Source organism: Erithacus rubecula (genome assembly GCF_903797595.1).
Source record: "Erithacus rubecula genome assembly, chromosome: 20".
NCBI classification, from domain to species: Eukaryota; Metazoa; Chordata; class Aves; order Passeriformes; family Muscicapidae; genus Erithacus; species Erithacus rubecula.
In genome coordinates, this window is record NC_136672.1 from 4,650,428 (window position 1) to 4,677,287 (window position 26,860).

The 26,860-nt window shown below is 57.7% G+C and overlaps 2 protein-coding genes across 2 annotated transcripts; one reads left to right on the top strand and one right to left on the bottom strand.

Annotated features, from left to right (window-relative positions):
- The first annotated feature begins 764 nt into the window (after positions 1–764).
- On the top strand, positions 765–19,433 carry RHBDF2 (rhomboid 5 homolog 2). Its single transcript, XM_079323416.1, has 19 exons — positions 765–850; positions 9,833–9,938; positions 11,459–11,608; positions 11,687–11,793; positions 12,028–12,220; positions 12,294–12,506; positions 13,039–13,164; positions 13,391–13,524; positions 13,738–13,950; positions 14,061–14,172; positions 14,503–14,577; positions 14,888–15,049; positions 15,188–15,288; positions 15,749–15,812; positions 15,937–16,031; positions 16,237–16,312; positions 16,639–16,739; positions 16,943–17,096; positions 17,647–19,433. Exons 3-19 carry the CDS (start codon positions 11,483–11,485, stop codon positions 18,064–18,066), a joined length of 2,472 nt encoding a protein of 823 aa, XP_079179542.1. The 5' UTR covers positions 765–850; positions 9,833–9,938; positions 11,459–11,482; the 3' UTR covers positions 18,067–19,433.
- Positions 19,434–19,700: 267 nt separating this feature from the next.
- On the bottom strand, positions 19,701–25,795 carry AANAT (aralkylamine N-acetyltransferase). Its single transcript, XM_079323651.1, has 4 exons — positions 25,711–25,795; positions 22,254–22,545; positions 21,370–21,524; positions 19,701–20,759 (listed from the first exon to the last, which is right to left on the bottom strand). The coding sequence occupies exons 2-4, from the start codon at positions 22,408–22,410 to the stop codon at positions 20,454–20,456; spliced, it is 618 nt and encodes a 205-aa protein (XP_079179777.1). The 5' UTR covers positions 22,411–22,545; positions 25,711–25,795; the 3' UTR covers positions 19,701–20,453.
- Positions 25,796–26,860: the final 1,065 nt, after the last annotated feature.

Sequence of the window (26,860 nt, forward strand, 5' to 3'; positions counted from 1 at the left end):
AGTCCTAATGGTGACTGATCATAACCATCGGTTCTAGGAGTGGCTGATCCTAATAGTGACCAGTCCTAATAGTGAGTTACCTGTCCTAAAGGCCACCAGTCCTAATTGTGACTCTTCCTAGTAATGACCACTCCTAATGGTTACTAGTCCTAATAGTAACGGGTTCTAATAGTGGCCAGTTCTAATAATAACTAGTTCTTATGGTGACTGGTCCTAACAGTGCCTGATTCTAAAAGCATGCAGTTCTAACACTGACCAGTCCTAATACTGGCTGCTCCTAACAGTGATCAGTCCTAATGGTGACCAGTCTTAATAGTGATCAGTTCTTACACTGGTTGGTCCCACTAACGCCCAGTCCTAATACTGACCAGACCTAATAGTGACCTGTCCTAATAGTGGTTGGTCCTAACAGTGACTTTTTTTTTTATACTGACCAGTCCTAATAGTGACCGTTCCTAATGGTTACTAGTCCTAATAGTAACGGGTCCTAGTAGTGGCCAGTCCCAATAGTGGCCAGTTCTGCTAGTGGCTGGTCCCGAGAGCGCCCAGCCCTGAGAGTGCCGCTACCGGCGGTGCCGGCTCCCAGCTCCCGGTGCCGCGGGCCAGGAACCGGGGCGGCCGCAGGGGCTCATCCCCCACGGGAGGCTCCCCATAGACGGGTCCGGCGCCCGCCGGGACCGCGGGAGGGTCCCGGGAGGAGACCCCGCCCCGGGACACGCCCCCGCCGGGCCCCGCCCCGGCCCCGCCCCCAGCCCCGCCCGGCCCAGGTGGAGGCGGCGGCGCTGCCGCGGGACCGGCACCGGCAGCGGCACCGGGAGCGGCAGCGGGGCAGCGCCGGGAGCGGCCCGAGGTGAGCGGGGCCGAGGAGGGGAGCAGAGCGGAGCGGGGCGGGGCGGGGCGGGGGTCCCGGTGCCTCCGCGCCGCTTCGCTCCGTGCCCGCCCGGTTTGTCGCTGCTTTGTGAGCGCCGCGTCCCGCCAGCTTCCTCCTCCGCCCCGCGCCTCCCGCCCGGCCCGGCCCCGCCGCGCTGCCTGGGCGCTGTCCCTGCCCACCCCGGACCCTCTGTGGGGCGGGGGGCGCCCCGCGGGTCCCCCTGCCCGGGGCCGTGCCCCGCGCCCTGCCCGGCGCCTCCGGGGCGGATGGCGGGGCCCGCGCTCTCCTCCTCCTCCTCCTCTCCATCACAGGGGGAAGTGGGTGCGTGCCCGGCGGGGTGACCCGGCCGCAGGGAGAACCCTGCCCGCTGCCCGGCCGAGGCAGGGAGGAAAGCTCTAACCTACTTTCTGGCGCCGATAACCAGGCGGGCGGGTGGTTTTTGTTTGTGTTTGCTGGTTTCCCCCCTCCCCAGGTGAGCGGCGCCCTTCGGGAGCAGCAGCAGCCTGGACCCCGCAGGTGAGGGCAGGTGGGCGGCGGAGGGGCCGGGTCCCCGACCCCGAGCATCCCCCTGCCCTCCCGCCCGCCGCGGCTTTGTTGTTGTAGCTGGTTTGAGGTTTGGTTCAGGGCTCTGGGACTCTCGCACGTGCTCTGGAGTGGCGAGTGCTGCCACCAGCCCTTCGCAGGCGAACAAAACCCTTACAGAGCAGCGAGGTCGGGTCATCCTCCGCCCGTGTGTACGTCCCTCTGGGAGCAGAGGGATGCTGTGCGTGGATATTTTAGTCAGATTTTTGCTATTGGTGCTCCAGGTTTGGGACAGAGGGGTGAGGCTGAGCTCTACTCCATCCTGCTCTGCCTTGCTGCCAGGCCAGCAGGGCTGGGTAGAGACCATCCTTCCAGGGTTCCTATAGCCAGGTTGTGGTGCCCACGGTGATCTGAGACCCTGCAGTTCTCGCTCAGCCCCCCGGGCCCACGTTCTGCAGGGGAAAGGGGACCTGAGAGGCTGCAGTGTCACTGCTGTGTCCCTGTGGCAAGAGGAAGTGTCCGCCTTCTTCCCCAGCGTGGCGTCATCCTGGCCACGAGGAGCCAGGACATTCTCCTGTTTGCACGTTCCCAGTCCCTGGATGGTTGCTGCTGGGGATTTCCAGTGTGCTCATCATTCTGCTGCTGTCCTGGGCACACAGCCTCCAACCCAGCTGGGGAAATGGGCAGTGCAGCCCACCACAGTACCATGGCTGTCCTGAGCAAGGAAATGCTGCCCACTCAGCTCCCTCCATTGTGCCCTCTGAAACAGCATCCTTTGCCTGCTGCCTTTTTCCCAAGTGGGAAATAACCAGCTTGGAATTGTCCTACCTCCATAATGAGCTGGAGGGTTCAACTGCAACTGAGCGTGGGAGAAGCCAGAGCTGCCTGTGCTACCCTGGTCAGCTCTGGCTTCACATCTGGGCTCTCAGCTGCTGCACCTGGGCTCTGCCCTTCCCAGCCCCTCTGCAGTTAATGGGGTGATCAGCACCTTTTGCTGCTTGCTCATGTGGCAGGGTATCTGCCAGCCCTGCTCCCCTTTGCTATAAGTGGTGACCATCTACCACTTCCCTGTCGTGGGGGTTCTCTGGCACTGCTGCAGCTGTGCTGGGGCACCTGGAGGTGTTGCAAGTGAGAAAGGGCAAACCACAGAGTGGGGTTTGACACCACAGCACGGCCCTGATGTAAATTCTGCCATACAGGGCCAGGCCTGGTGTTGGCTCTCAGATGCACGTGTGAGTGCTCAGTGTGAGAGCAGCAGGAACAATAGATGCCTGTGGCTGCTGGGAGAGCAGCTCAGAGCTGGGGATGCAGAGCAGGGGGGTGTGAATCCGGTGGGGAAGGGACTGCTGGGGTTGCCTCAGGGGGAATGCATTCATTGGGATGCACTGGGGGACCTGGGGAATGTGAGCTGTGTTTGGGCTGGGATGTAAAATGAGTACGTGGCTGTCCTCTGGGTCTGTGTTTTGTTCTTGGATGCTGCTCCTGTTCAGCTCTTACAGTGAAGCTGAGTGATCCCCCAAATACATCCTTATTCCTTCCCTTAGGTTGTTCTTGAGCTGAAAACTGCCCTTAGGACAAGCCAGGAATCAGAACAGAGCTCATTACCAAAAAAAAGTAGAAGACAGGTGACAGAGAACCAGCTGGTGGGGGAGTTGCAGAGCTGCCCACACCAACATGGGGCTCGTGAGGCATTTCCACATTTCCCATGGACACTGGGAGTCCTGCAGGGACTTGACCCAGAGGAGTGAGTGCAGGCTTGGTGCTGTCAGGGGCTCAGCACTGAAGGACTCAATTAGTGAAAGCTGAAAATTAATTACTTAGATCTCTATGAGCCCACAAGTGATGGGATCATGAACTCCCCTCCTCTTGAGGAGCTTTTTACCTAATGACTTCTGGTTTCTGCTGTCCTGCTGGCCATGAGATGTCTGATAACACAACAAGCTCCCAGCGGGGGTGTGCACAGTCCCTTTTAATTACAGGAATCCAGGAGCTGTGGTCATTTGGGAGCGTGCAGTGCTTTGAGTTATGGTCATTTCCTGGCCTCTGAGTTGGCCTGGAGAGCTCTGTGTGTGCTGGTGGGTATGGAGGAGATCCTTGCCCCTTTTTCCCACTTAATGCCTGTTACTTTAAAAAAAAAAAAAAAAAAAAAAGGCAGCTGTTTTATGTTTTCTCTCTTAAGGAGGCATTAATGTGGAGAAGGGACTCAGGAGGACCCCAGAGCAACCCTGCCCTCTGCTTGCCCACCACACAGGACCCCTGTGCCCCCTCATCTTTGGGGACTCACACTCCAAGGGCAAGTACTGCAGAGTGCTGGTCACATTAGCTGAGCACAGAACAGGGACAACCCCCAAATGACTGCTCTGGGAGGGCAGGGGAGCAAATATTTATGAGGTTTGCATGTGAGGGCTTCCTCCTCCACCCTTGTCCTCCAGGAACTTAAAACTGGGAGAGCTGTGTGGGCTTCAGGGGAGAAGGAACCAGCTCCCTGACTGTGGAGCAGCAGCAGGGTGAGGGAGCCTTACTGTGTGGCAGTGCCTCAGTTTCCCCACGTATGAAATGCCACAGAGGAGTCAGAAGGCACAGAGGTGTCCAGTGAAACTGCACTTTGTCACCTTGGGGATGGTTTGTGCAGCCACAAGAGCAGGTTGATGCTGTGGCTGTGCCTTGGGGTGCTGGTATAAACCAACCCACTTGATGCTGTGCTGCCAGAGGCTGCAGTGGAACATGGGGCAGGAGGGAGCAGGACAGTGCCCAGAATTGCTCCTTGGCCTTTTCCCAAGCTGCTGACAGTGGATGGGAGGAAGAAACCCACCAGTGTAGAGGGCACATGGTCTGTGTGCTGAATGTCCAGGCCTGAGGACCTGTTTAGGTGGGTGTGTGTGCTCCCTCAGTGGATGCTCCTGCCTTACAGCCATCCCACAGGACTATCCCTCCCACCTGCAGGTGCCTTTTTTTGGCTGCTGCAGCTCCCAGGAACCTTCCTTTGAAAAGACTCTGTTGGTTTGTGCTTTGTTGATTTATTGTTTATTAGTATTATTTCCTGATGTGATTCCTCTGGTCTGACAGACCCACTGGGGGCAGAAGAGGTGTGGCAGGTGTCCCCCAAGGTGCCCAGTGTGCCAGTGCCCCCTCCCAGGCCATGGGGCTGCCTTCACTCCCTGTGTGTCGTGCTGCAGCTTGTGCTGGGGGTCTGATGGAGTTATTCCTGCATTTTGCCAGCCTGCAGGAACACCAGGCAAGGCTGGGAGTGACCTCCTGTTATATGTGAGCCCCAATGCTGCAATCTGTGCCAGTGGGCAGCCAGGGGGAACCCCCAAATCCCCAACCCTCCTGCCTGGCCTCAGCTCCTCCATGGAATGAGCAGGGATGTGTCACCAGAGCTGTGCTGTTGTCACCTTTTCCAAGGGTGATCCCATAACCAGTTGCCTCTTGTGCCTGGTGACTTAACCCAGTCCAGGCTCTCCTGGGCAGCACATGGAGGTGGCTCCTTAAAAAGCAGCATCTCCAGCCCCTGTGCTGAGCTGCATGGCTTCCCTGTGGGTGCAGCATCCCAGGGCTGGGATAGCAGGCAGCAGGAGGATGAAGATGGTTGAGGAGACCCCATTTCCATCTCTTGGCAGCTGAGAGGCTGCAAAGTGCCTGGCTGGCACAGGTCCATGAGATGCTGTGGTGGGAAAAGCATCACATTCCATAGGTACCAGTGAGTGTAGGATTCCCTGTGCCTGCCTGCACTGTGTTGGATGGGGATGAGCTGTTCCCAGCCTGGCTTTCCTCTGCAGGGTGCAGCTCTGGGTGCTTCAGCCTCCTGCAATCAGGAGTGAAAGGAAGGAAGCTGAGGAGTGGCCCACCCACGCTTGGCTGCTGCTGGCTGGGAGGAGGGAGGAGCACTGAGACTTAATGGGGTGTCTGGGACACAGCCTGCAGCCCCTGCCAGCACAGGTGTCACCATCCACAGCCCAAGGAGACACCACAAGGTCTTTTTCCCTTTTCCTAAGGGAGCTGCTGGCCCTGGAATGGGAAAGGAAGAAGTTGCTGATGTCCTCTCAGGGCTCCCCCTTTGCACAGGGGCTGTCAGCACTTTATCCAAGGCTGTGTTGAGATAAGGAGTCTGTTCCCAGAGCCAGGGAGCTGCAGCTAAGGAGGCTCATCCTGCTGCCAGCCCAGGGCTCCTCTTGTCCCTGGGATGAGCCAAATTCCTGCACAGGGCTGAGCACCACCTCCCGCTGCTGCATCCCACACAGTGTGGGGATGGTCAGCTCAGGCAGGGGAGCCCTCTGTAAATATGGGGCATTTCTGCCAGCCCTGTGCTGCTCTGGATGGCTCAGTGTGCTCTGAAACGGGCAGTAGGGCACTGGACAAGTGTGCAAGCCCAGCCAGAGCCCTGGCACCAAGAGCTGCTGGAAGAATGAGTGTTCAGCAGAGGAAACAGAGGGAGGAGTGTCCCCTCCAGCCCCATTAACCTTTCATACAAAGAATTTTGCTTGGAGGAGGGAAGAGGGAGTGAACCCAGTAATGACCTGCAGCATGGGGATGGCAGGCACATGGCCTGCAGGCACAGTGTCCCCTTCCCTTGGGTAAATACTGAGCTGGGAACCCTCAGCCAGGGCTGAAACACTTGCACCATCATGTCTGTGCACTTTGTGCTTAAGCCAAGCTAATAAGGAATTGGAGTAGATTTGAGTAATTAATCAGTTCTTAGGTAAAACCTAAATTAAACCAATCCTGCTAGGCTGGGGGAAAACAAAGAAGAGCTTTCCCTGTGTGCTGTGTCCCTGCCTGTGGAGCAGCCCCCCTGCACTGTCACAGTGCAGCTGCTGCATTTCCCTCACTCCCCGTGGGGACTTTGCCCTTTGCTGTCCCTGAAGCCACTGGGGTAACTCAAAGTCCCCACGGGCACGTTCCTCACTTGGCTTCAGCTCCAGCCTGAGGAAGGGACAAGGGCTGAGGGTCCCCACAGCCCCTCCAGCAGCAGCCACCACGCCAGTGTGCCTTTGCAGGAGGCAGAGAAGGGTTTGTGCAGGGCTGCTGGTTGGGGTTGCTGTGCTGTCGGGGTGTGTGTGCACCCCAGGGAAATGGGGAGATGTGGGTGGTCAGTGTCACACAGGGACCCCAGCCCAGCAGGCTGGGAAGCCTTTGGGAGTCAGCACTGGCTCTGCTGGGGTGGGTGGGGGTTGTTGTGCTAATGAGAGTGGGAAATCTTCCACATGGCTTTTTCCACCTGCTCCCAGGCATTGCAGGCAAATCCTTCCCTCTCCATGCCCACAGGGCTGGTGTCACCCAGGACTGCCAGCGAGCCCGGGGCCACTTTCCTGGCCCTGCAGCAGCAGGGGAGCCCAGGCAGGCTGCAGGGGTGAGCAGTGGTGTGAGTGTCCCCGTGTCCCTCCCAGGGCAGGGCTCTCCTTATCCGCCCAGCACAGCTCCCCTGCCTGCCCTGCTCTATCTCCACAGCCACTTCCCTTCTCCTGGGGCGTGTTCCCAGCTCTGCTGCCATTGCCCAGTGTCCTTCCCCACAGAGGAAAATGGGAGAGGATGTTCTGATGGTGGTGTGGGTGAGGTGTGTGCTGGCTGCCTGCACTCCCCGGGGATCAGATGGGGTCTCACACTCATCCATAGCCCATCTTCCTACCCCAGCTGTCAGGGAGATGTGCATTCACGCCCCTGTGGGTGTCCATGCTGACCCTGTGGCTCTGTGATAAGGGAGAGGACAGCTAACCCTTCCCTCTGAGCACAGAGGGCCTCTCTCAGGCTCAGAGTGAAACCCTGCATCTCACAGTTTTGCTGTCCAGTTCCGTTGTCACAGGGTTAGGACACGTGGGGAAAAAAATTGAGGGTTTTTTTTTTTTTTTCTCCAATAATATGTTTTTATTTCAAGAGCTGTTTGTACTTTGGCTCCTTTTCTCCAGACCTGAGACTGCAAAATAGTGAAAAGCTTTTTGAAAGGGAGCAGAAGCAGAGAAGGTGCTGGGTCTCTGCTCGGGTGTGAGTCTGCAGGAGCTCAATGCTCAGAGCAGTTGCACAAATTGAGTTTCCTATCCAGAGCTCTTAATAACTGAGAGCACTTTTTAACACGGCTCCAGCCTTGAGAGAGGTCTTTAACATGCTTGTGAATCATTTATGGGCAGCAGCAGCAGCAGCTCTGCCTGATGGGCTCTTGGGTGCCAGCAGCAGCTGCAGAGGCTGCCAGGGTTTGGGGGGCTCTGTGGCATTGCTGCCCCTTTCTCTCTGCCCTGTGGAGGTGGAGAGGAAGAGCTGGGTTCATTGTGCTCAGGTGATGGGTATGATGGGTGTTCATGGGGGTCCCACTCCTGCCCCACAGCCTGGGGTGGCTCAGAGCTGCTTTCTCCTCCAGCTGAACTGCACCACCTGGAGATGTGGTTATTCCAGTAATGTCCCTTCCCACAGTGCCAAGCTCGGAGAGAGAGATCCTGGTCCTTCTCCAAGCATCCATGAACCCACTGCATGCACTCCCCTGCAGTCAGGGCTGCTCTGCAGGGTCAGAGCTATGTCCTGTGCTATGGTTGTGCTTGGCTGTCCCAGTTCTGCTCTCCTGGCCTTGCTGATGGTACTTTTGTGTTGCTTGGACCATCCCAGCGTGTTCTGCAGTCACACTTTGTATGAACCACATCATTTTTTCCATCACTTTCTTCCTTGGGTGTGCTTCCTCTGATCAGTCCTGGTTGTGATTTGCCCTGGGGCTGGGAACCAGCCCTGGTCACCTTCCTAGAGCCTTTTTTGGTTGAAGGCTCAAACCTCATCCAGTTGCTCCCCAGTGATCCCAGCCCATGTGCCCTCTTGGCAAAAGGTGGGGCCTTCACCCTGCTGCTGCTGTTGGAGTACAGGCTGTGTCCCTTGCTGCTGGGTGTCAGGCTTTGGTGGCCTTCAGTGGTCAAGACCTTTGGGAGGGGAGATGGTGATATTAGGTATTTCTTCTTATCAGCCAGACCAGGTGGTCCTCCCTCCACACCCTGCCCATTTATCTCTTCCTGTGGGTCAACAATGGCAGCAGCCCCAGTGCATGGAGATCTTTTCCAGACTGAAGTGACAACGTGCTGTCCCCAGGGCCCTTCTTCCAGCCCAAAGCACAGCTCCTATCAAGCTCAGGACGTGCTTGTGGCTGCCCAGTCCCATGCCTGTCACCCCCTGCTGCTGTCACCTGCCTTGTCCCCACAGCAGAACATGTGCTCAGCCATCCCCCCGTGCCAGCTCTGCAGTCGCCTCTCACTTCCTTTTTCTGTCCCCAGGACAAAGATACCACATCTACCCTGAGTGTCCAGGGGCTGGGCTGAGGCTCCCGGGGGACCTGCAGCCGAGCTGTGCCCTGTGATGGGGTGGCTGCAGGGCAGGGAGCTGTGCTCCTGGGCAGAGCCCTCCCTGCCAGGGCTGGGGGGTGACAGGGACCTGGGAGCACAGGGGATCTAGAGAGCCAGGCTTGGGGCAGGCTGTCTCTGGATGGAGGCTCTGTCTGGCCCATTCCCACACTGAGCATGCCAGCACCAGACACGTGGTGAGCTGGAAACACCTTCCCAGCACTGTCCACTGGGGATTTCTCTGCCTGGCACAGCATAAGGCTCCTGATGGCTCAGGATCTGTGCTCAGGGGGTGGCTGCTGCCTCCAGCCTGTGTGGCAAAGGAGCCTTGAGCCCTCTGGGGTCAGTGCCCTCCTCCCCCTGGTGCTCAGTGCCAGAAGTGCCAATGCACAGAGCCGTGACCGTGCCTGGACAGCAGGTGCCTGCCGGGCTGTGCCAGCTCCCCCAGGACTGAGTCACCCCAGGGCAGGCCACTCCAGCCCTCCCTGCATGGGGACACCAGGATTTTAAACATGCTGCAAACCTGTTTTTCTGGGGAGCACAGACATCTGGGACTGTCCAGGGTGTGATGGGAGCAATTGGGGATGGGGGTGTAAGAGGGGCTGTGTGAGAGTTCGGCTGCAATTTCTGTGCTTCTGGCTGTGCTGGTTCTCACCAGTCTGAGCTGGAGAAGGGTGAGGGTGCCCCAGGGATGGCTCTGACCCCAGTGTGTTCCCATTCCCAGCTCTCCAGAGCAGCTGCCATCTCGGGCTCATTGTTGGCTGCCCTGGGAGGAAAACAAACAGAGTTTCCAGCTCACCAGCGGGACGGAAAGTTTTACTTGCTGGAGCTGGCATTCTCCCAGTTCAGCAGCTATGAAATACCCAGTAAGGCACTCATGTTCCATGCCTGCACTTCCTGGGTGTCCTGCTTCCCAAGAGCTTTGCCTGGCAGTGGCAGGGATATACTCTCTGCCTGCCCCATGCCTTTCCCTGCCATGGAGCATTGCTGTAAATGGGAGCTTTTCCTCCTACTGCTGCCCTGTCCCCAAGGTCTAGGGAGCACTGAGCTCAGCTCTGCCTGTGGCAGGATGCTCCTGCAGCCCTTGCCTGCTTTGCCATGCGTGGTTTTCCATCACAGCCTCTCCCTGCAGGAGGAATTGGGCCGTGTCCGGGGCTCCCGTGCGTGAAGGACGGAGGCAGAGGAGGCTGCCCTGGGTGTTTGCCATCACTGCACAGGATCCCTGTCATTCTTATGAGGTGAGGAAATGTTCATGGGGGCCAGCACTGGCTGAGCCCACAGGGGACATTTGGGATTTGGTTGCTTCCAGCTTTGGTGCTGGAGAGGGAGCCCAGCTCCTGTTTTAATGCAGGAGCAGAGGCTGTCACATGGCCCAGGAGCTGATGGAGCACAGCAATTCCAGCTGGTGCTGCTGACTCCAGGCTTTCCTATCCCTGGGGAGCTGCTTCTGGACTCCTGTATCCCCATGAAGCTGATCCCTTGTCACCCCGTGCTCCTTAAGCCAGGCTTTGTCTGTGGTGTGGTCTAAGGGGAGGGTTGTGTTCAGGGCAGGGTGCTGCAAAAGTGTCCCTGTGCCTGACTTGCTTTGGGAATGGGCTGCCCATGGGATCCTCTTGCAGAGAGGGCTGGTGGGATCTCAGTCACTCATCTGGTTGCTCAAATGATGTTGCCTAAGGAGCACAGAGCTGTGGGAGTCTGGTCATTGGGATCTTGGACCTGTGGATCAAGCTGGCGTTTTGCAGCCAGTGGCACTGTGCAAACGTGGCAGGTGACACCATTCCCATGGCTGTGGCTGTCCTGGGGAATAAGAGATGCTTGTGACACCTGTGTGTCCCCTGAGCACTGGCACATGGTCAAGGAGAGTGGGAAGAGGTCAGAGAGGGCTGTGCCTCCCTTTTGATTGCCCTCATACCCCTTGTAGGATGTGGGACTTGTTCTCTTGCACTCAGATGGAATTACTTTTTTCTGCAAAGCCCTGCTGGGTAGAGCTGACTGCAGGGACCCTTGGGAAGGGATTTCTTGAGGAATTAACCACATCTTGGCTGTTAAGCTTCCCTCTCCTTGCATGTGGTGCCAGGGAGGATTCAGTCTCCCAGCCTGGTGTGTGCATGCACGTGCCAGAGGGGAATGTCCTGCATCTCCCCTTCATGGGGCATCCCAGCATGTGGCAGGTCCATGTGGGAGCTGTGGCGCATGTGGGGATGTGGATCAGGTGTTTTCAGGCCTTGTGCATCCCCTCCCTCCCCACCCTGCCCAGGCACCTTGCAGACACCCTCTGCAATCTCCCCTTGGCTCCCTTGCTAAACTGGGAGGGCTGGTGTTCCTATGTGCTGCAGCTCTGTGCCATGGCCCTGGCCAGGGCTTGCTGGGATGCCCATGTTTCAGAGGCACATGGTCAGGCTCATCCTGGCAGGGTGTGAAACCTGGGTTTGCCACAGGCTGCAGTGATGGGGATGCTCTGACCTGGTCACTGTTGTCATCCCTGCTCTACTCCCAGCAGGTGAATGAGTTGGTGACTCCCAGGAGACTGGGAGTGAGTGGTTAATATAAGCCTTCCTTATGGAAGAAATGGAATGTGGGTTTTGGGGATGCAGCAGCTGGTGTCACCAGCACAGCCGGGGAGTGACACAGGGGGGGCTCAGTCTGGTGACATCCCACTGGTGAGGCCCCATCTCCTCCTGGGGCCCAGCCTCTTCTCACACAGCAGCTCCTGGGGGAATCCCTCTCCCCCTGTGGCTGACTCCCTGCACTCTGCCAGCCTGCCCACCACCAGCAGCCCACGATGTCAGCGGGGGACAAGAACGGGGGCAGCCGCTCCAGCAGCAGCCGCCTGCAGAGCAAGAAGCCCCCCAACCTGTCCATCGTCATCCCCCCGCGGGAGGCGGAGGAGGACGGTGCCCACAAGGAGGTGAGTGGTGGGGCTGTGTCCATCCCACTGTGCTGGGGGCTGCTGGTGCTGTCCCTGATGCCCTGCTGTGCCTTGCAGCCCTCCAAGGTGCCCATCTACCGCAAGAGCAGGAGCCTGCAGGAGCCGCGCCCCGAGCGCCGGCCCGGCTTCCGCCGGCAGACATCGCTGTCCCAGAGCATCCGCAAGTGAGCGCGGGGGCTGCAGCCCAGCCTGGGTCACTCTGGGGGGCCGTGTCGGGCCCTTGTGGGTGCTGGCAGAGGATGGGGGTGGGACTGGAGAGTGTGTCTCAGAAGGGAGTGCAAGAATCACTTTTCTCCACTCCCTTTTGCTCAAAATTGGGTTAAGACACCGCAGCCGCCTGCCTGGGTGCAGGGTGGTGCCCGGTGTGGGGTCCAGCTGTGTGACAGCCCTGTGTGCAGGGGCACAGCGCAGTGGTTCGGCGTCAGCAGCGACTGGGAGGGGAAGCGGCAGCAGTGGCAGCGCAAGAGCCTGCAGCACTGCAGCATGAGGTACGGCAAGCTGAAGCCTGCCTATCGCGACATGGAGCTGCCCAGCCAGGAGGTGCCCTCCTTCCAAGCCACCGAGTCGCCCAAGCCCGCCAAGATGCCCAAGGTAGAACTGGGGGTGAGGAGGGGTGCCACTCGCAGCCCTGCTCTCCCAGCACTGACGCCCCCTCCCTGCCCAGATCGTGGATCCGCTGGCCAGGGGCCGTCCCTTCCGCCATCCCGACGAGACCGACCGTCCCCACACGCCCCACCACGTGCTGCCCCCGCTCACCCCCGGCGTCGTGTCCTTGGCGTCCTTCAACAGCGTCCGCTCGGGCTACGGCCGCCTGCCCCGCAGGAAGAGGGAGTCTGTCGCCCACATGAGCTTCAAGGCAGCTGCAGCCCTTCTCCGGGTGAGTTTTAGGAGTGTGAGAGGGATCGTCTTCCTAAGTCAGGTTTCAGTTTTATTCTTCACCCATCATCTTTGTTTCTTCGCTGTTTGTGGAGACTGCTGTCTCTCCAGGGTGGGTTTGAGGGTGTTTTAACCTGAGACCTACTTAAAAGTAGAAGTTTTGGTGAAAACTGGACAATTTGAGAAAAAAAAAATTCTGGGTTCCATTGCTGAGGGGCAAGGAAACCTCTACAGCAATTTTCTTACTTCCGAGGAGCCCTGGGCAAACCTTGGGGATAGGTTTGTGGGTATGAGACCAGATGAATTCAGAGGTCACTTGTCACACTGACTAACATGGCCGTGGTCCAGTGCAGGTTCTGAGGAGCTAAAGGCAGCTCCTTCTGCCAGTTGCTCCCCACACAAGGTGCTATGGTAGCTGACTGAGATTTAATCCTTGCCACTTGGCTTTGGAGAGGGAAGATCTGAGAAACCCTCAGTGCTGCAGAAACGGAGGGCTTCTGGCTGCTTACCTTCATTTGCTTGCACTGCCAAAGGGGCGCTCTGTCCTGGAGCCACTGGCTCCCAAGCAAAGGAGCAAGAGGAGCTTCCTGTACCCCAGCTTCATGGACGAGGACATGGTGGATGCTGCTGATACCCTGGACTCGTCCTTCTTCAGTAAGGCAAGTGACATTCCATGCTGGCTGCTGGAGCTGGGGCATGTCCCAGTGCCCTGCACAGGGGCTGGGTGTGGAGCAGGGCTGTCCCAAGGACCCCTGTGTTGGCACTCCACCCAGTAGTGACAGTGGCTGCTGTGCCCCAGCCGTGGTGATGGCTCAGAGGGATACTCTGAGCCATCACTCTGAGCCATCACACATATCAAAGGACACATATCCATCCCCTTTCCAGATGGACATGCACGATGAGACATACTCCATGCCCGATGATGTCTTTGAGTCTCCTCCTCTATCAGCCACGTACTTACGCATGCACCAGGTGGGGGAGGATGCCAGGGTGTCCCCCGAGGTGGAGCAGCCCACCCTGTGAGTACCAGCCCTCAGCAGGTATTGTCCCTGAGGCTGCAGGCAGGACAACATCCCCAGCCCTCCCTGCCGTGGGCAGCAGGCACTTAGACCATGATCCTGACAGAATGTAGCCAGGAGGTGCTCAGAGCCCCATCTCAGGGCAGGGCTCTGGCCACGGGGTGTTTCTCAGCTGCTCCCTTTGGCAGCGTGACGGGTTTCTCCTCTCTGCAGGCGGGAGGGGGCCCGGCTGGGCTCGGTGCCGGGCAGCGCGGGCGCGGCCCCGCGGCGCGGCAGGCGCATCGCCTCCAAGGTGAAGCACTTCGCCTTCGACCGCAAGAAGCGCTACTACGGGCTGGGCGTGGTGGGCAAGTGGCTGAACAGGACGTACCGGCGCAGCCTGAGCAGCATCGTGCAGTCCCAGCTGGAGATCACCGACAGCCACCGGTGAGGGACACCCCGACTCAGACCTGTGTCCCCCTCAATGCTCGGGGATCAGGGTTTGGGGGATTGCAGCGTCCCTTTGCCCAGCTCAGTTTTGGTCCTGTCCCCTGCAGGCCGTATTTCACATACTGGATCACCTTTGTGCACATTCTCATCACCCTGCTGGTCATTGGCACCTACGGCATCGCCCCCATCGGCTTCGCCCAGCACGTGACGACAGAGTTAGTAAGTTTAAGAGCTGTCTTTTGGGGGGACTGTAACCACCAGTGTCCCATGGTGTCATGCTCCTTGCAAGGACTGGGAGCACCTTGTGGGGCTCCAGCATTTGGGAGGCTCTGTGAAATTGGCAGAGCAAGGGGATGAGCACCACCGTGCTGGAGTGGAATGTGTGGTGGGAGCAGAGCTGTTCCCCTCTCCTGCCTTGCTGGTGGGACCCAGCAGCACTGCCCCTTGGAGGAAGGGGCTGCTCAGCCCCTTTTCAGTGGAGGGAGACAGGGGTGCACTCCCCTAGCACTCTCCCCTTCAGTGGGAGCTAACCCTGGCCTCTCTTGGCAGGTGCTGAGGAACAAGGGTGTCTATGAGAGTGTCAAGTACATCCAGCAGGAAAACTTCTGGATCGGGCCCAGCTCGGTAAGAACCCTGCCAGACCCTTGGCCCCTGGTCTCATCCTCTACTCTCTGCTTCCCCTGCCCTGAGATGAGGGGTTCTCTGAGATACTCCTCTACTCAGGGGGCAGAGCTCCTCACTCTAGCCTGCTGTCCTGGGCCCCAATCCTGCTGGGACATGTGGCATCACAGTGGGATGGTCCTACCTTCTCTCCACTGGGATGAGACCCTTGTCTATTGCCTGTGGATGCCCCTGCTAAACTCTCTCTGGGGATGGCTGGAGCAAAGGGAGGTGCACAGATAAAGCATCTCCTTTACTGGCATCTCCCTCCCAGATCGACCTGATCCACCTGGGAGCCAAGTTCTCCCCCTGCATCCGGAAGGACCGGCAGGTGGAGCGGCTCATCCAGCGGGAGCGCGACCGGGAGCGCGGCTCCGGCTGCTGCGTGCAGAACGACAACTCAGGCTGCATCCAGACCCTGCCACAGGACTGCTCAGTGTGTGCCCCCGCTGTGGGAAGGGCTGGGGATCCCTGGGGACACCATCCCAGCTCTGCACTGCACAGGGCAGGATGTGTGTGGGGTCAGAGCTGTGTGTTCCCTGCTGCATGCTCAGTCTCTCCATGCTCCCTGCAGGAGACACTGGCAACGTTCATCAAGTGGCCAGGCAGCAATGCACCAGCCATGGGCTCAGGAGAGAAGCGTTCCTCGGGGGCTGTGTGTCACCAGGACCCCAGGTAGAAGCAGCAGCTGGGTGGAGGTGGCCTGGTCCCCTGGCTGTGTGGGGGACACAGCAGAAGGGGCTGCATTTCCAGCTTGGGTGCCTTGAATCCTATAGTCCAAGAGGATGGGAGAGACTTTTGCACACTGTAGGAGAGTGATAAAGAAGAGAGAATCAGTGGGGAAACTGAGGCAGGGCCTGTCCTAAACACAGGCAGCAGCAGGTGATGCTGTTGTGTTGTGCTTGGCCCTGTCCTGCTGGGATGGGAACATCCATGGGCATCAGTGGGGTTGTGCAGCAGCTCTGAGTTCTGCAGAGTTCACCAGCAGAAGGAGCTGCCGTGGGGTGTTGTGGGGCACCCACTGCTGGGCAGGATCAAGGCAGGTCTCGGAGCTGCCAGTGCCTGAGGGGGTTCCTGGTTTGCAGGGGGTACATGTTGGGGGAACCCACCTGACTCACCCCCCTCCTCCTGTCAGGACATGTGAGGAGCCAGCGTCCAACCCACCCCATGTGTGGCCAGATGACATCACCAAGTGGCCGGTAAGAGCCCGGTGCCACCATCAGCTGGTGACTCCATGGTGGCAGTGGCAATGAGCCCGGCATGGGGCTGCAAGGACAACCTGGGCTGGGCTCTGACCAGGGCTCCTTTCCATCCTGCCTCTAGATCTGCACCTATGAGACCAAAACCAACCACACAGGCTTTGCCCACCTGGACTGCGAGATCAAGGGCAGGCCCTGCTGCATCGGCACCAAGGGCAGGTGGGTCATACCAAAGGGGGCACCTGGCTTGGCCCTGCCTTGTGTTGTCCCATCAGTGTCCAGAGATGTGCCTGGGGGGAGAGGGAGATTACAGAGCCTCGGGGGGTGGGAAACACCGTGGCAGCAGGCTGGGAGCAGAGGGGGATGCTCAGGAGCATCCTGAGTGTGCCCTGCCCCCAGCGAGCCCCCTCCTGCCCCCTGGCAGCTGCGAGATCACCACGCGCGAGTACTGCGACTTCATGCACGGCTACTTCCACGAGGAGGCAACGCTCTGCTCGCAGGTGAGCAGGGCTAGGGAGCCATGGCAGGGCGTGTGGGATGCAATGCTAGCAGCCATGCTGGTGCCAAGGGGCTTTAGAGTATCCTACCAGGAGTGGGACATGGTTGGGACGGGCATGAGAATGGGTGATGCAAAGTGCAGGGGCTTGCCCAGCTATTGGCTGGGCTCCTACTGCTGTGCCCACCTTGCTGGAGACATCTTTTCCAGCACCACAGCAGTGTGGGTGCCCCACACCATCCAGAATCCCCTCACAGCTGCCACATGACATCATTGACAATCCATCCTTTGTTCCCTGTGGCTCTGGAGATGACCCTGCTGCCTTTGCAGGTGCACTGCCTGGACGAGGTGTGTGGGCTCCTGCCCTTCCTGAACCCAGAGGTTCCTGACCAGTTCTACCGCCTGTGGCTGTCCCTGTTCCTGCATGCTGGGTGAGCCACAGCCCCCCATGTCCCCAGGAATGGGGGGACAGGACTGGAGTGCCCCTTGGGATGGGGTGGGAGAGAAGAGGGAAGGGCACTCCCAAACTACAACGATAGGCACCTTCAGTGGGTGTTTTGTGAGCTGTCTCGTGCCCTGGGGTGCTGGGTGGGAGGGCTGGGCAGGGGTCACTAACAGAGAACTTCTCCCCCAGCATCATCCACTGCCTGGTGTCGGTGACGTTCCAGATGACGGTGCTGCGGGACCTGGAGAAGCTGGCAGGCTGGCATCGCATCTCCATCATCTTCATCCTCAGTGGCATCACGGGCAACCTGGCCAGTGCCATCTTCCTGCCCTACAGGGCAGAGGTGAGAGCTTGGGAGCTCTGTCCCAAATCCTGTCAGCTCCCAGGGACCGAAGGACACCCCTCTCCATCCCCATCCTGGGCAGAGGTTTGGGGAAGGGGCTGGAGCACAGACTCTCACCCCCTGGCAGGGTTTGCTGCAGGGAGAGCGGGAGGGGGTGTCCCTGCCCCACGTGTGGTGTTGGCACATGCCATGTGTGTCACATGTCACCACGTGTCCGTGAGCGTGCGGGGTCCCTGGGCAGGCAGATGGCTAATCTGCTGCCAGCCAAACCCTGTCAGCCTTTAAATGAGATCATGCCAAGGGCCCTAATTCCCTCAGGGTGTGCCAGGAAGGGGCTGTGGTCTGGGAGGGGGTGATGCTGACTGGCTCCTGAGTCACACAAAGTATCAGCTCTACCAAAACAGCACCACCCTGCTCCCCTCCTCATCCTCCTGAGCCCCTGAGACATGCTGCACAGGGCTGCAGGAGCCAAACGCGCTTTGCTAGGGGAGGAGGTGATCCCTGGGGGACAGGGGGTGCGTCTGAGGTGACACAGTGCCCATCCCTGCAGGTGGGCCCCGCCGGCTCCCAGTTCGGCTTGCTGGCCTGCCTCTTCGTGGAGCTCTTCCAAAGCTGGCAAGTGCTGGAGAAACCCTGGAAAGCCTTCCTCAACCTCTTTGGCATCGTCCTCTTCCTCTTCATCTGTGGTCTGTTGCCCTGGATCGACAACATCGCTCACCTGTTTGGCTTCCTCAGCGGGCTGCTGCTGTCCTTCGCCTTCCTGCCCTACATCACCTTCGGCACGCTGGACAAGTACCGCAAGCGCGCCATGATCATCGTGTCCCTGCTGGTCTTCCTGGGGCTCTTTGCCTCGCTGGTGGTGTGGCTCTACGTCTACCCCGTCAACTGGCGCTGGGTGGAGTACCTCACCTGCCTGCCCTTCACCAGCAAGTTCTGCGAGAAGTACGGGCTGGAGCAGGTCCTGCACTGACCCTGCCGGCCTGGGTGCTGTTTTCCTCCCCAGCCTGTGGGGGATGGTGGTGGCTGCTCCAGGATGGGGCATGGCTCCATCTTCAGGGATGGTTTGGGGTAGCTCGGTGCTGGGGATGCAGCCCTGCCTTGAACCCCTTTGGGGCTCCCTCCTGATGCTGGAAAGGTGTAACTGGTTTGGGGACTGACTCTGGCTGCTGCCTGTGTGGAAAAAGGGCTGAGGGAAGTGGGATTTTGGTATGTCCATGGCCAGGCTGGATTTCCAGTCTTGGGGTGAAGTTGCTGAAGTCTCCAGCCTGTGTCCCTGCCTGCCTGAGGCCCCATCCCACCTCAGTGCTCTGCAGCTCATACTGTGAACACAACCCCCTTTTTGCAGGGGCACTTTTTTTAATCCACAGCTCTTTATGCCCAGAGTTTCTCTATTTTGGGCTCCCTGGAGTCTCTGTTGTGTCTCCAAGATGTTCAGAGCTGAGCTTCAAAGACATTTTTCAGTCCTGTTCCCCCTGAGGCCCCCAAGGAGGCTTGTGCCTTCCCACCTGGCTCCTCACTGGATGGAGAGGCAGGACTTGGGACTGGGGGCTTTTCTTTCCTTATTTCAGTGAAATTCTCTTTTTGGAAGGGGAGAGGTGGCAAGGACCATGTTTGTAGTGCCATGGTTGGAGGCAGACATGGAGAAAAAACCCCTAGGGGGCTCATGTGGCTGCTTCTGGAGCCCACAGACCTCTCAGGAAGCTGTTGGTGCTCCCACCCTCTGCCTTGAGTCCCTGCTGTTTCCCCTTTTCCAAAGCATGGAGACCCAGGGAGCCCTCCCTTCCTGCAGTGGTGCTGGTCAGATGGAGAAGTCCAGGATGGGGCAGTCACCTTCCCTCTTCCCTGCCCAAGGCTGCACATTCCTACCTGCCCCCAGCCCTGGGCTGCTCTCCCCAGCAACTCCTCCTCCTTCCCACCAGCATGGCACGAAGGCAGGTCCTTCCTGGGGTCCAGGTGACCCCTCTGGGCTGGTTTGGACCCAGGCTGGTGCCAGGCTGTCTCTCCTCTGAGATGTGTTGCTTTGGTGCTGGAGGCCTCAGTGCTTTTAAATGGGGGCAGGTGGGAATGCCCCATTTAGGGTGTCCTGGGATGAATATTCAAGGGCTGAGAGCCTGGCTCTCTCTCCACAACTACTTGCTGAGTGGGCCCAGGAGCATCTGCATCCATCCCTGCATCCCTCCCTTCACCCTGGGCCAGTTTTTAGCCCCACTCTGTCCCTCCAGTTGCTGCTCCAGCCAAAGACAGACACTTCACCTCATTTGTCTCTTTTTGATACTTTTTTTAAAAGCTGTGGGTTTCCCCGTCCCCTTAATAAATTTCTACCTGTATTTAATGAGATGCATGAGGCCTCTTCTCCCTTCCTGGGCCTGGAGACACAGCATTTCTGTGGGGTTCTGGTTGTAGTGTGGCAGGGAGGGAGGGCAAGCTGGGGCTGGTGCCCTGATGGGCCCCTCAAACCCAGACAGTGTTTGGAGGGTCTCAAGCTGACAGAGAAGCCAAACACTTGGATCCATGGAACCTGCTGAGGGCAGAGTCACCCTTGCCTTTGTCCCCACCCTTCACTGAATGATCTGAGGCTGGGTTTGCCCCTTCTCCCTAGAGGCTGAGGTCTCTAAGAGGTCCTGGTTTGCTCCCCTCATACCAGCTGGTGCCCTCCCTCTGGCCATTGTGGTGAGGTCACAATCAGAGCAGGGCAGGAACACACACAGGCTGTGTAGAAAATCACCACCACATCTTTATTTGCTGCTTTCTAACAACTTGAGTTGTTTGCAGAAGGCTTGTCCTGGGCTGGTTGTGGTTCTGGGATAGGGAGGACCAAATGGTTTGGACTGGCTCCCTGGGGAGGCTGTGCAGTGTGCAGCTGAGGATGGCTGTGGGCTGGGAATGTGCTCCAAGGGGTCTGGAAAGATGTCTGTGGGCAGAGGGTGGCTGCCAGGGCCCCTGCCTGCTCTGGGGGCTGCTCAGGGAGGGCTTGGCCATGGTGTGCTCCACTCGTGGTGATGGTGGGAGGGTGCCAGGCTGGGGCACCTGTTTGCAGGGGCTCTGCTGGGTGTCAGCAAACTGCAGTGCCCTCAAACCAGCAGAGCCCCCAGCCATTCATTCCCAGGGTACAGCCTGTCCATCCCAGGGGGCTCGTGGCCCTGCAGCCCACCCAGACCTGCCAGCACAGCCCTGGCTAAAGCAGAGCCCAGGGATTTTGTGTTCCCAGCAGGAATTTCTGTGCCCAGCCCTGCAGGGATGGCACGGGGCCGGGTTGATGGGGCAGAGGGAGTATCTGTAGCCAGCCGGGGAAGGTGGGGCTGCAGAGGGGCTGCAGCCTCTCCTCCCGCAGGCAGGGCAGGGCAGGGCAGAGGCCCCTCAGCAGCCGCTGTTCCTGCGCATGAAGGCGTGTCCCCGCACGGCGTGCTGCATCTCCACAAAGGCCAGCTCCCCCACGCTCACCTGGCACGGCCCCAGCGCCTGGAAGCCGCACTTCTGGTAGAAGGGCACGAGGAAGTGCTGGCACATGAGCAGGGCGCGGCGGGCGAAGGGCAGGCAGCGCAGGCGCTGCAGGTAGCGCCACATCAGGATGGAGCCCTTGCCCTGCTGGCGCACGGTGCGGTGCACGGCCAGCACGTGGATGTGCACGGCCGAGCCCTGCGGCTTGTGCAGGGTCAGCGCTGCCTGCCGGGGGGCACAGCGGTTAGCAGCCCCGTCCTGCTTCTCTGCACCCCAAAAAATCAATGTGCGCGTCTCCCCCCTTCTCTGTTTGCCTCCCCGCATTCGTGCTCGTGGGTTTTTAATTTTTCAATGGGTGTTGAGGGGAATTACTTGGCATATTTTTTAACAGCATCGTTTAAATTAATTAATGAGGAGGTTGATTTCCACCAGAGCAGCCCTGTGGCAGTTAGTCCTGGGAGAAGATTTTGGGAGTAGCCCCAGGGAGCTTCTCCTAGTCCCCAGGCTAGGAAATTCTTCCTTTCGGGAAAGGGAATGAAATCCTGTGATTTTAAAGAGCATCATTTGGACAAGCTTTGGTCCATATCCCTGCATTTCTTGTCATCCCATTCACTTTTAATGTTTTCACTAGGTTTTGGAATTTTCCCATGATTTTTTTTAGCCATTTCATTTTTTAGCAACCTCTCAACAGGCTCTTTTATTTCCTTTCTTCCGTGATTTCAGGATGTTTTTAAGAGTAATTTTAGCAAGTTTTGGTCCATTTCCCTGCACTACTTGCCATCCCATTCACTTTTAGTGTGTGGCAGTGCACAAAGTGGGAGGGACTGGGTCGTACCTGGCTGAGCCTCTCCTGGTCCCAGAGGGAGCCGATGATGAATGCCACGAGCCGCCCTTCCTCAAACCAGCCGAGGGACAGCTCCGGGCACAGGTTCAGGAAGTGGCGGATCTCGTCCAGGTGCAGGGGACAGTCCCCAGAAACTGATATAAAGGCTGGAGGAGACAGTGGTGATCACAGTGAGAGAGACACAGCACACCCAACCAGAAAAACTCCCAGCACTGATGTAGGGAGGGCAAGTGAGATGTGATGGATAGAGATGGCATGTGTCCTGCTGCCTGCTGGCTCTAAAGGAGTTCTGAGGGACACAGATGGTTTCAGGGAGCAGTTCTGCTTCTCCAAAAGCAGTTATCCCCATGGCCCAGTGACCTCACTCTGCTGATTCCCACAGCTACAGCAGTGGGTGCTGAATTGAACCGTCTGTCTCAGCATCTCCCTGGCTGCCCCTGTCCTTGCAGAGGACGGAGAAACAGGCTGGGTGAGTCTGGGTGAGGGATCCTATAGTGAAGGAAATGGGAAAGGTGGCCAGGGTGGCACCTCAAAGTGCCCCTGTGCAGTAGGGGCAGAGCATGGTGTCCTTTGTCCCACCTGCCCTTTTCCTACCGTGTGTTTCACAGGTTTGTTTTGGGAGAGCTGGTCCTCCTCAGCATCACCTCCCACCATCCCCACCCCAGGGTGAGCTGTGGCCGTGGTTCTCCAGCTCAATAACCGCAGGTCCTCCCCTCTCTAGGGAGCCCGTGGTGGCCTGGCCACGAGTCACGGCCACTGCATCGCTCTCGCGAGGGCACAGAGGGGAATTCGCCATTGCAAGGAGCACAGGAGACTGGAAACCGATGCGAAGGGATCCAGCACATGCCTCCAGAGGGTGTCCCGGTGCCCCTTACCTTCGCGCTCGATCTCGAACACGCTGACGGCGTCCTCGGGGCTGAGGCAGCGGAACTCGCTGGCGGGCAGCGTGTGCCGGCGCTGGCCCCCGGGCGAGCTGCGGGGCGAGCGCAGGTGCACCGGCTTCAGGAAGGGCAACGCGCTGAGCGCCGACATCCTCCTCCTCCTCCTCCTCCTGCTCCTCCTCCTGCCTGGCTTCCCACCGCTCCCTCTGCTCGGGGCAGCCTCTGCCGGCTCCCGCACCCTTTATTCCAGCCGAGCTCCTCCAGCACTCTCGGCCAGCGGCAGTATCTGTTGGTCACGGACAGCATTAGGCTGCTTGTCCCCCTTTTCCTATGGATCTGTGTTTGTGTATACACAGCAAATACCCGCCCACAGTGACCCCGGCTGCTGTCCCTGTGAGCTGGGGAACACTGGAGGCTGGCACCGGCTGTGAGCTGAGCAAAGCCCAGGGGCCAGGGGACACCAGCACAGTGATCCAGGCGGTGGGACAGGGCAGGGAGAAGGGCCAGAGCTGTTAGAGCTGGAGCAGGTGGGGGCTGAGCATCCTGCCCAGCACTGCCCAGCCTGTGACAGCAGCAGGCAGTGGGATGGGCAAGAGAGCCCTGGAGCAAGTCCAGCTGCTGCCCTGGGGACAGGCAGGGTGGGATGTGCCTGCAGGAAGCCAAGAGCTGTAAAACAAATATCTGTGTGAAAGTTCCCTCTAGTGTTCTTGGAACAGCACATCTGTGCTGCAGTAAGAGGTCAGTGCCAGGCCACAGAGGTGCCCTGGCAGGGACACACACCAGGCAGCACAAGCTGCAGGATTTACCCCCTTCTCTGACTCACTGAGCAGGTGAGTGACACAGCTTAACCTCTCTTGGCTTCTTAGGTCACAGAGGTGGGTCCCTGGCAGGGCTGAGCAGGTGACTGAGGTTTAAAGCCTTGGGTGTCCTCCCTGGTGAGGTGCCCTCGGGCTTTGCCCCCTGCCCCAGGAGCTTTGGGTAGCATGATCCCACCAGACACAGCCCAGGTCAGGACACTCCACCTTCAACAGGGGCTCCCCCAAGAGGGTCACCAGTACCCGAGGTCATGTGGCAGCACCCATTCTGCACAGCCCAGACAAATCCCTTGACCTGGATCAGAGCCTGTAGCTTCAATCTGCCTCTGCTTTCACGTGTGAGTGAACTGAGTTAATAAATCCAGAGAGAACCACAAACTGGTTCTATAACTAGTGAATAACTTCACTAAGCACATGCATCCTGCAGACAGAAATAGTGGGGATAGCTATCAGAGCCATCCATTCAACCATCCATCCAAACTCAGACCAATATGCAAGCAATTTCCAGCGAGGCCAGAGTAAAGCTGGGTCATTTTTGATTATTGTTTCAGAGGTGCTGGCTTTCCCTGCTAATTATAGGCTTGCCTCCAGCTAATAGGATTTATGGAAACAAAAGCATTACCAGCACAAACATTGCACCGGGCACAACTGGCGCAAGCTGGGAATTTTCCATCCCAAAATGCCAAGGGCTGGATGCCTGAAATGCCAGTCTTATCCTGTCTGAGGTGAGTCAGGGTGGTCTTGGGATTTATTTTCCATGAATTGCTGGTTTATACATCTAAGGGATCAGATCCATCAGGGAGAGAGGGTTTCCTTGTCAGGACAATGATTTAGTATCCCAGTGCTCATTCCAGTCACCAAGAGCTGACTGAACCCATGCTGGGAATGGGTGGCTCCTGCTCCTGCAGGAGGGAAGTGAAACTGGGTGAGCTGGCAGGGAAAGTGGGGTGCTGAGGGAGTGGGGGGTGGGTGTAGTGTTTGTAGACCTTATTATAAAATCTTTTGGAACTCCTCATCCTACTAATTGGATTAGGGACTCATCTGCATGAATAAATCCCAGAGTAGGCAAGAGGGTAAGCTCAGGGGACCTTGAAAATGCAGTGGTGGTATGATCCTGGGGGGTGCTGAGTGCCTGGGGTGAGTTCTGGGGCTGCTGCTGGATCAGGCTGTGCAGGGATGGCAGGCAGAGAGGGCAGTTGAATATGGCCTCAGGCAGGGCCAGCATTTCAGTTGCCATGGGAAATATGGACCTGGATTGTGGAATCATAGAATGGTTTGGGTTGGAAAGGACTGTTAGAAGTCATGTTGCTCCCCCCCTGCAGTGAGAAGGGACATCTTGCACCAGCCCACATTGCTCAGGGGTGCTGGCTCACCAACAGCCATCATTCAGAGCTCCCTGTCCAAGAGCAAGTCTTTATCCCAGAGCATATGAAGGCTGGAAACTACTGAGTCACAGGAAGTCTCTACAGGGACATCCACGGAGCTGAAGGGTTCAAAACTTTGTGTTTAAGTGGCTGTTCCAATCCCATTAGAGAAATCTGGGAAAGGGCAATCAGATCCCTCCAGCTATTTTTAGAAATTGCCTGAGACCCCAGCTAGCATCACCCTGGAGCAGTAGTCAGGGAAGGGAAAAGGTCACTCCTTGCTTGTTTTCCTTGTATTTTTTCCCCTCCAGCACATTATTCCTGGCAACCCAGGTTATACAGCTGAAGGGATGATATATTTATGTTTGTTTTCTGGAAATGAACTTCTTGCTTTGCTTCTCAGCTCCCTGAAGAGTGGAAGGTCTTCTGGGGAGGGGGGGATGCATAGAACTTGAAGAGCACAGGGGAACCAACAGTGGTCCCTACCTCTGGAGGAAACCACGAGCCCTGCACAGCCATGGGGGTACCATGGGAAGCCTCAAACCTGCAGAAGTGAAGGAAGCTCTGCCCAGGTCCCAGAGTAAGTGAGAAACAGTGATGAGGAAAATTCTCTCTCTATGGCCCATCTGTCCTCTGATGCTCCAGCAAAGCCTCCTGTATTTGTTCAAGTCACTTATACCCCAGGCTGAGTTTTGTGCTGTGACTCCTTGCCAGGCCTGCCTGAGATGAGCCCACTATGTTTGTGTGTCTTAGCAGCCAGCTAAGAGCTTGCTCTGTAAATTTTTCCTGCCATTACTTGTGTTTGTGCACCAGAAATCAGAGCATCCCCATAGTCCAGAGAGATGTTCACAGGTAAACAGGCAGGTGCACCCCCCTGGCTCCATCTTTTATTAAGTTATTAATTGTCTGCCTGGGTTTGGAGCTGGATTTTTTAAACTAGTTGACAGTGCAGAGCTATTCACCCAGTCTAAAAGTCAAATACCCTGTGCAAAAGAGCTCAAGTTCTTCCCACATCCAGAACACAGAGGGTTTCAGTGAGAAGAGTCCCTGCAGCTGGGTTTTGGAGCACGTGTTGGAAGTGCAGGGGTGAGAGTCACACCCTTCCCTGTGCCAAAACCACTTCTCAGCAAGCTAAGCTCCCAACCTCCCACCCCCGTGGGGAAATTCCCCCCCGTCCTGGCATACCGGAGCCAGTGGCAGTGGCCAGGGGTGCCGCAGCTGTCCCCGCGGCAGTCGGTCCCCCCGGCATGTGTCAGGAATGTGGGTGCTTACCAGCCGGGACCCCGAGCCGCTCCCTGCCCGCCTGCCGCCGGGGCTGCCGTCTCTGTGCTGGCAGGAGAGGAGGATCTGGGCTTTTGCCTCCCCTCCTCTGTCTGCTGCATCCTCCACAGCCCCTGCTTATATATATTTGTTATTCATGCACGTGATGACATCCTAAGGAGTTTAAACTCCGATGAAAGACAGGGAGAGGTGAGAGGCTTTAAGGTATCAGGCCAGCAAAGGGATCATTTCAGGGTTTGCTGGGTTTTTCTTGTTTTTGTTTTTGTTTTTTTTCTCTGGCTGCAGAGGGATAAAGCATTTAGAGCATTTAGCTGATTGCTCTGCTCTGCGAGCAGGGGACTTAGCCAGAAAAGGGAGCACTGTCCTGTGCCTCATCCTGACCTCTCCTGAAGCATCAGAAGCCCATAGAAAGCCAAAGGCAGCCCTGGCCAGAGTGGATGAGCTTCATTTGGGGAAGGATGGGGAAGATGCTGATTGTGCCAGACATGATCAGTGCTTGGGCTTGAGCAGGGAGCAGATTCTCAAGGGAATCAGCTGACTCCTTGTAGGATGGGGAGACAGACCTAAGGTTTCTTGTCCAAGGAGCTTATTCCAAAAACCAAGCATCTCTCCCCCATGCAGCCCTCTGTCCCTGGGTGCTGTTGCATAAGAAACTGGACAGGCAGAAGCAGTAATGTTTCTCCCCATCAGAACACGTGTAATAAAAGGGAGATTATCCCAGGCAGGAGCATGATGTTGGATAACCATTATCATTGGGAACCAGATGCAGCCCTGAAAGAAGCCTGGAGCAGGAGGCAGAGCTGGCTTTGCTCCACTGGAGACATTTCCAGGGCAGTTCTGGACCTGCTTTAGTTTCCAGCCATGGGCAAAAATGACCTGGAGCTATGCCCTTATCTCTCTCTTTTAAGTTTTTTCATGGAATCGAAACAGAAATATGACCCAGCAGGTTTTTGCTCTTCAGAAATGGCATTTTGGAGCAACTCCTAGCCATTAAAACAGCCCAGCAGAGCAGAGGTTGGAATAGTCAATCCCGTGGCTGGAATAGTCAATCAGGGATGCCGCATTCCACAGTTTCAGCTGGGTCTGTCTCTTCCTGCTCCCACACAGCTGCAGAGGGTCAACAACTCCATTAAATTAGAGC

Excerpts from the sequence above, each read along its gene's own strand:
- RHBDF2 (XM_079323416.1), top strand. The coding sequence starts at position 11,483 with ATGTCAGCGGGGGACAAGAACGGGGGCAGCCGCTCCAGCAGCAGCCGC. Across the intron at positions 13,951-14,060 it reads GAGATCACCGACAGCCACCG|GCCGTATTTCACATACTGGA; the intron begins GTGAGGGACACC and ends TGTCCCCTGCAG. Across the intron at positions 14,578-14,887 it reads TCTGGATCGGGCCCAGCTCG|ATCGACCTGATCCACCTGGG; the intron begins GTAAGAACCCTG and ends TCTCCCTCCCAG.
- AANAT (XM_079323651.1), bottom strand. The coding sequence starts at position 22,410 with ATGTCGGCGCTCAGCGCGTTGCCCTTCCTGAAGCCGGTGCACCTGCGC. Across the intron at positions 21,525-22,253 it reads GTTCGAGATCGAGCGCGAAG|CCTTTATATCAGTTTCTGGG; the intron begins GTAAGGGGCACC and ends TGTCTCCTCCAG. Across the intron at positions 20,760-21,369 it reads ACCAGGAGAGGCTCAGCCAG|GCAGCGCTGACCCTGCACAA; the intron begins GTACGACCCAGT and ends GCCCCCCGGCAG.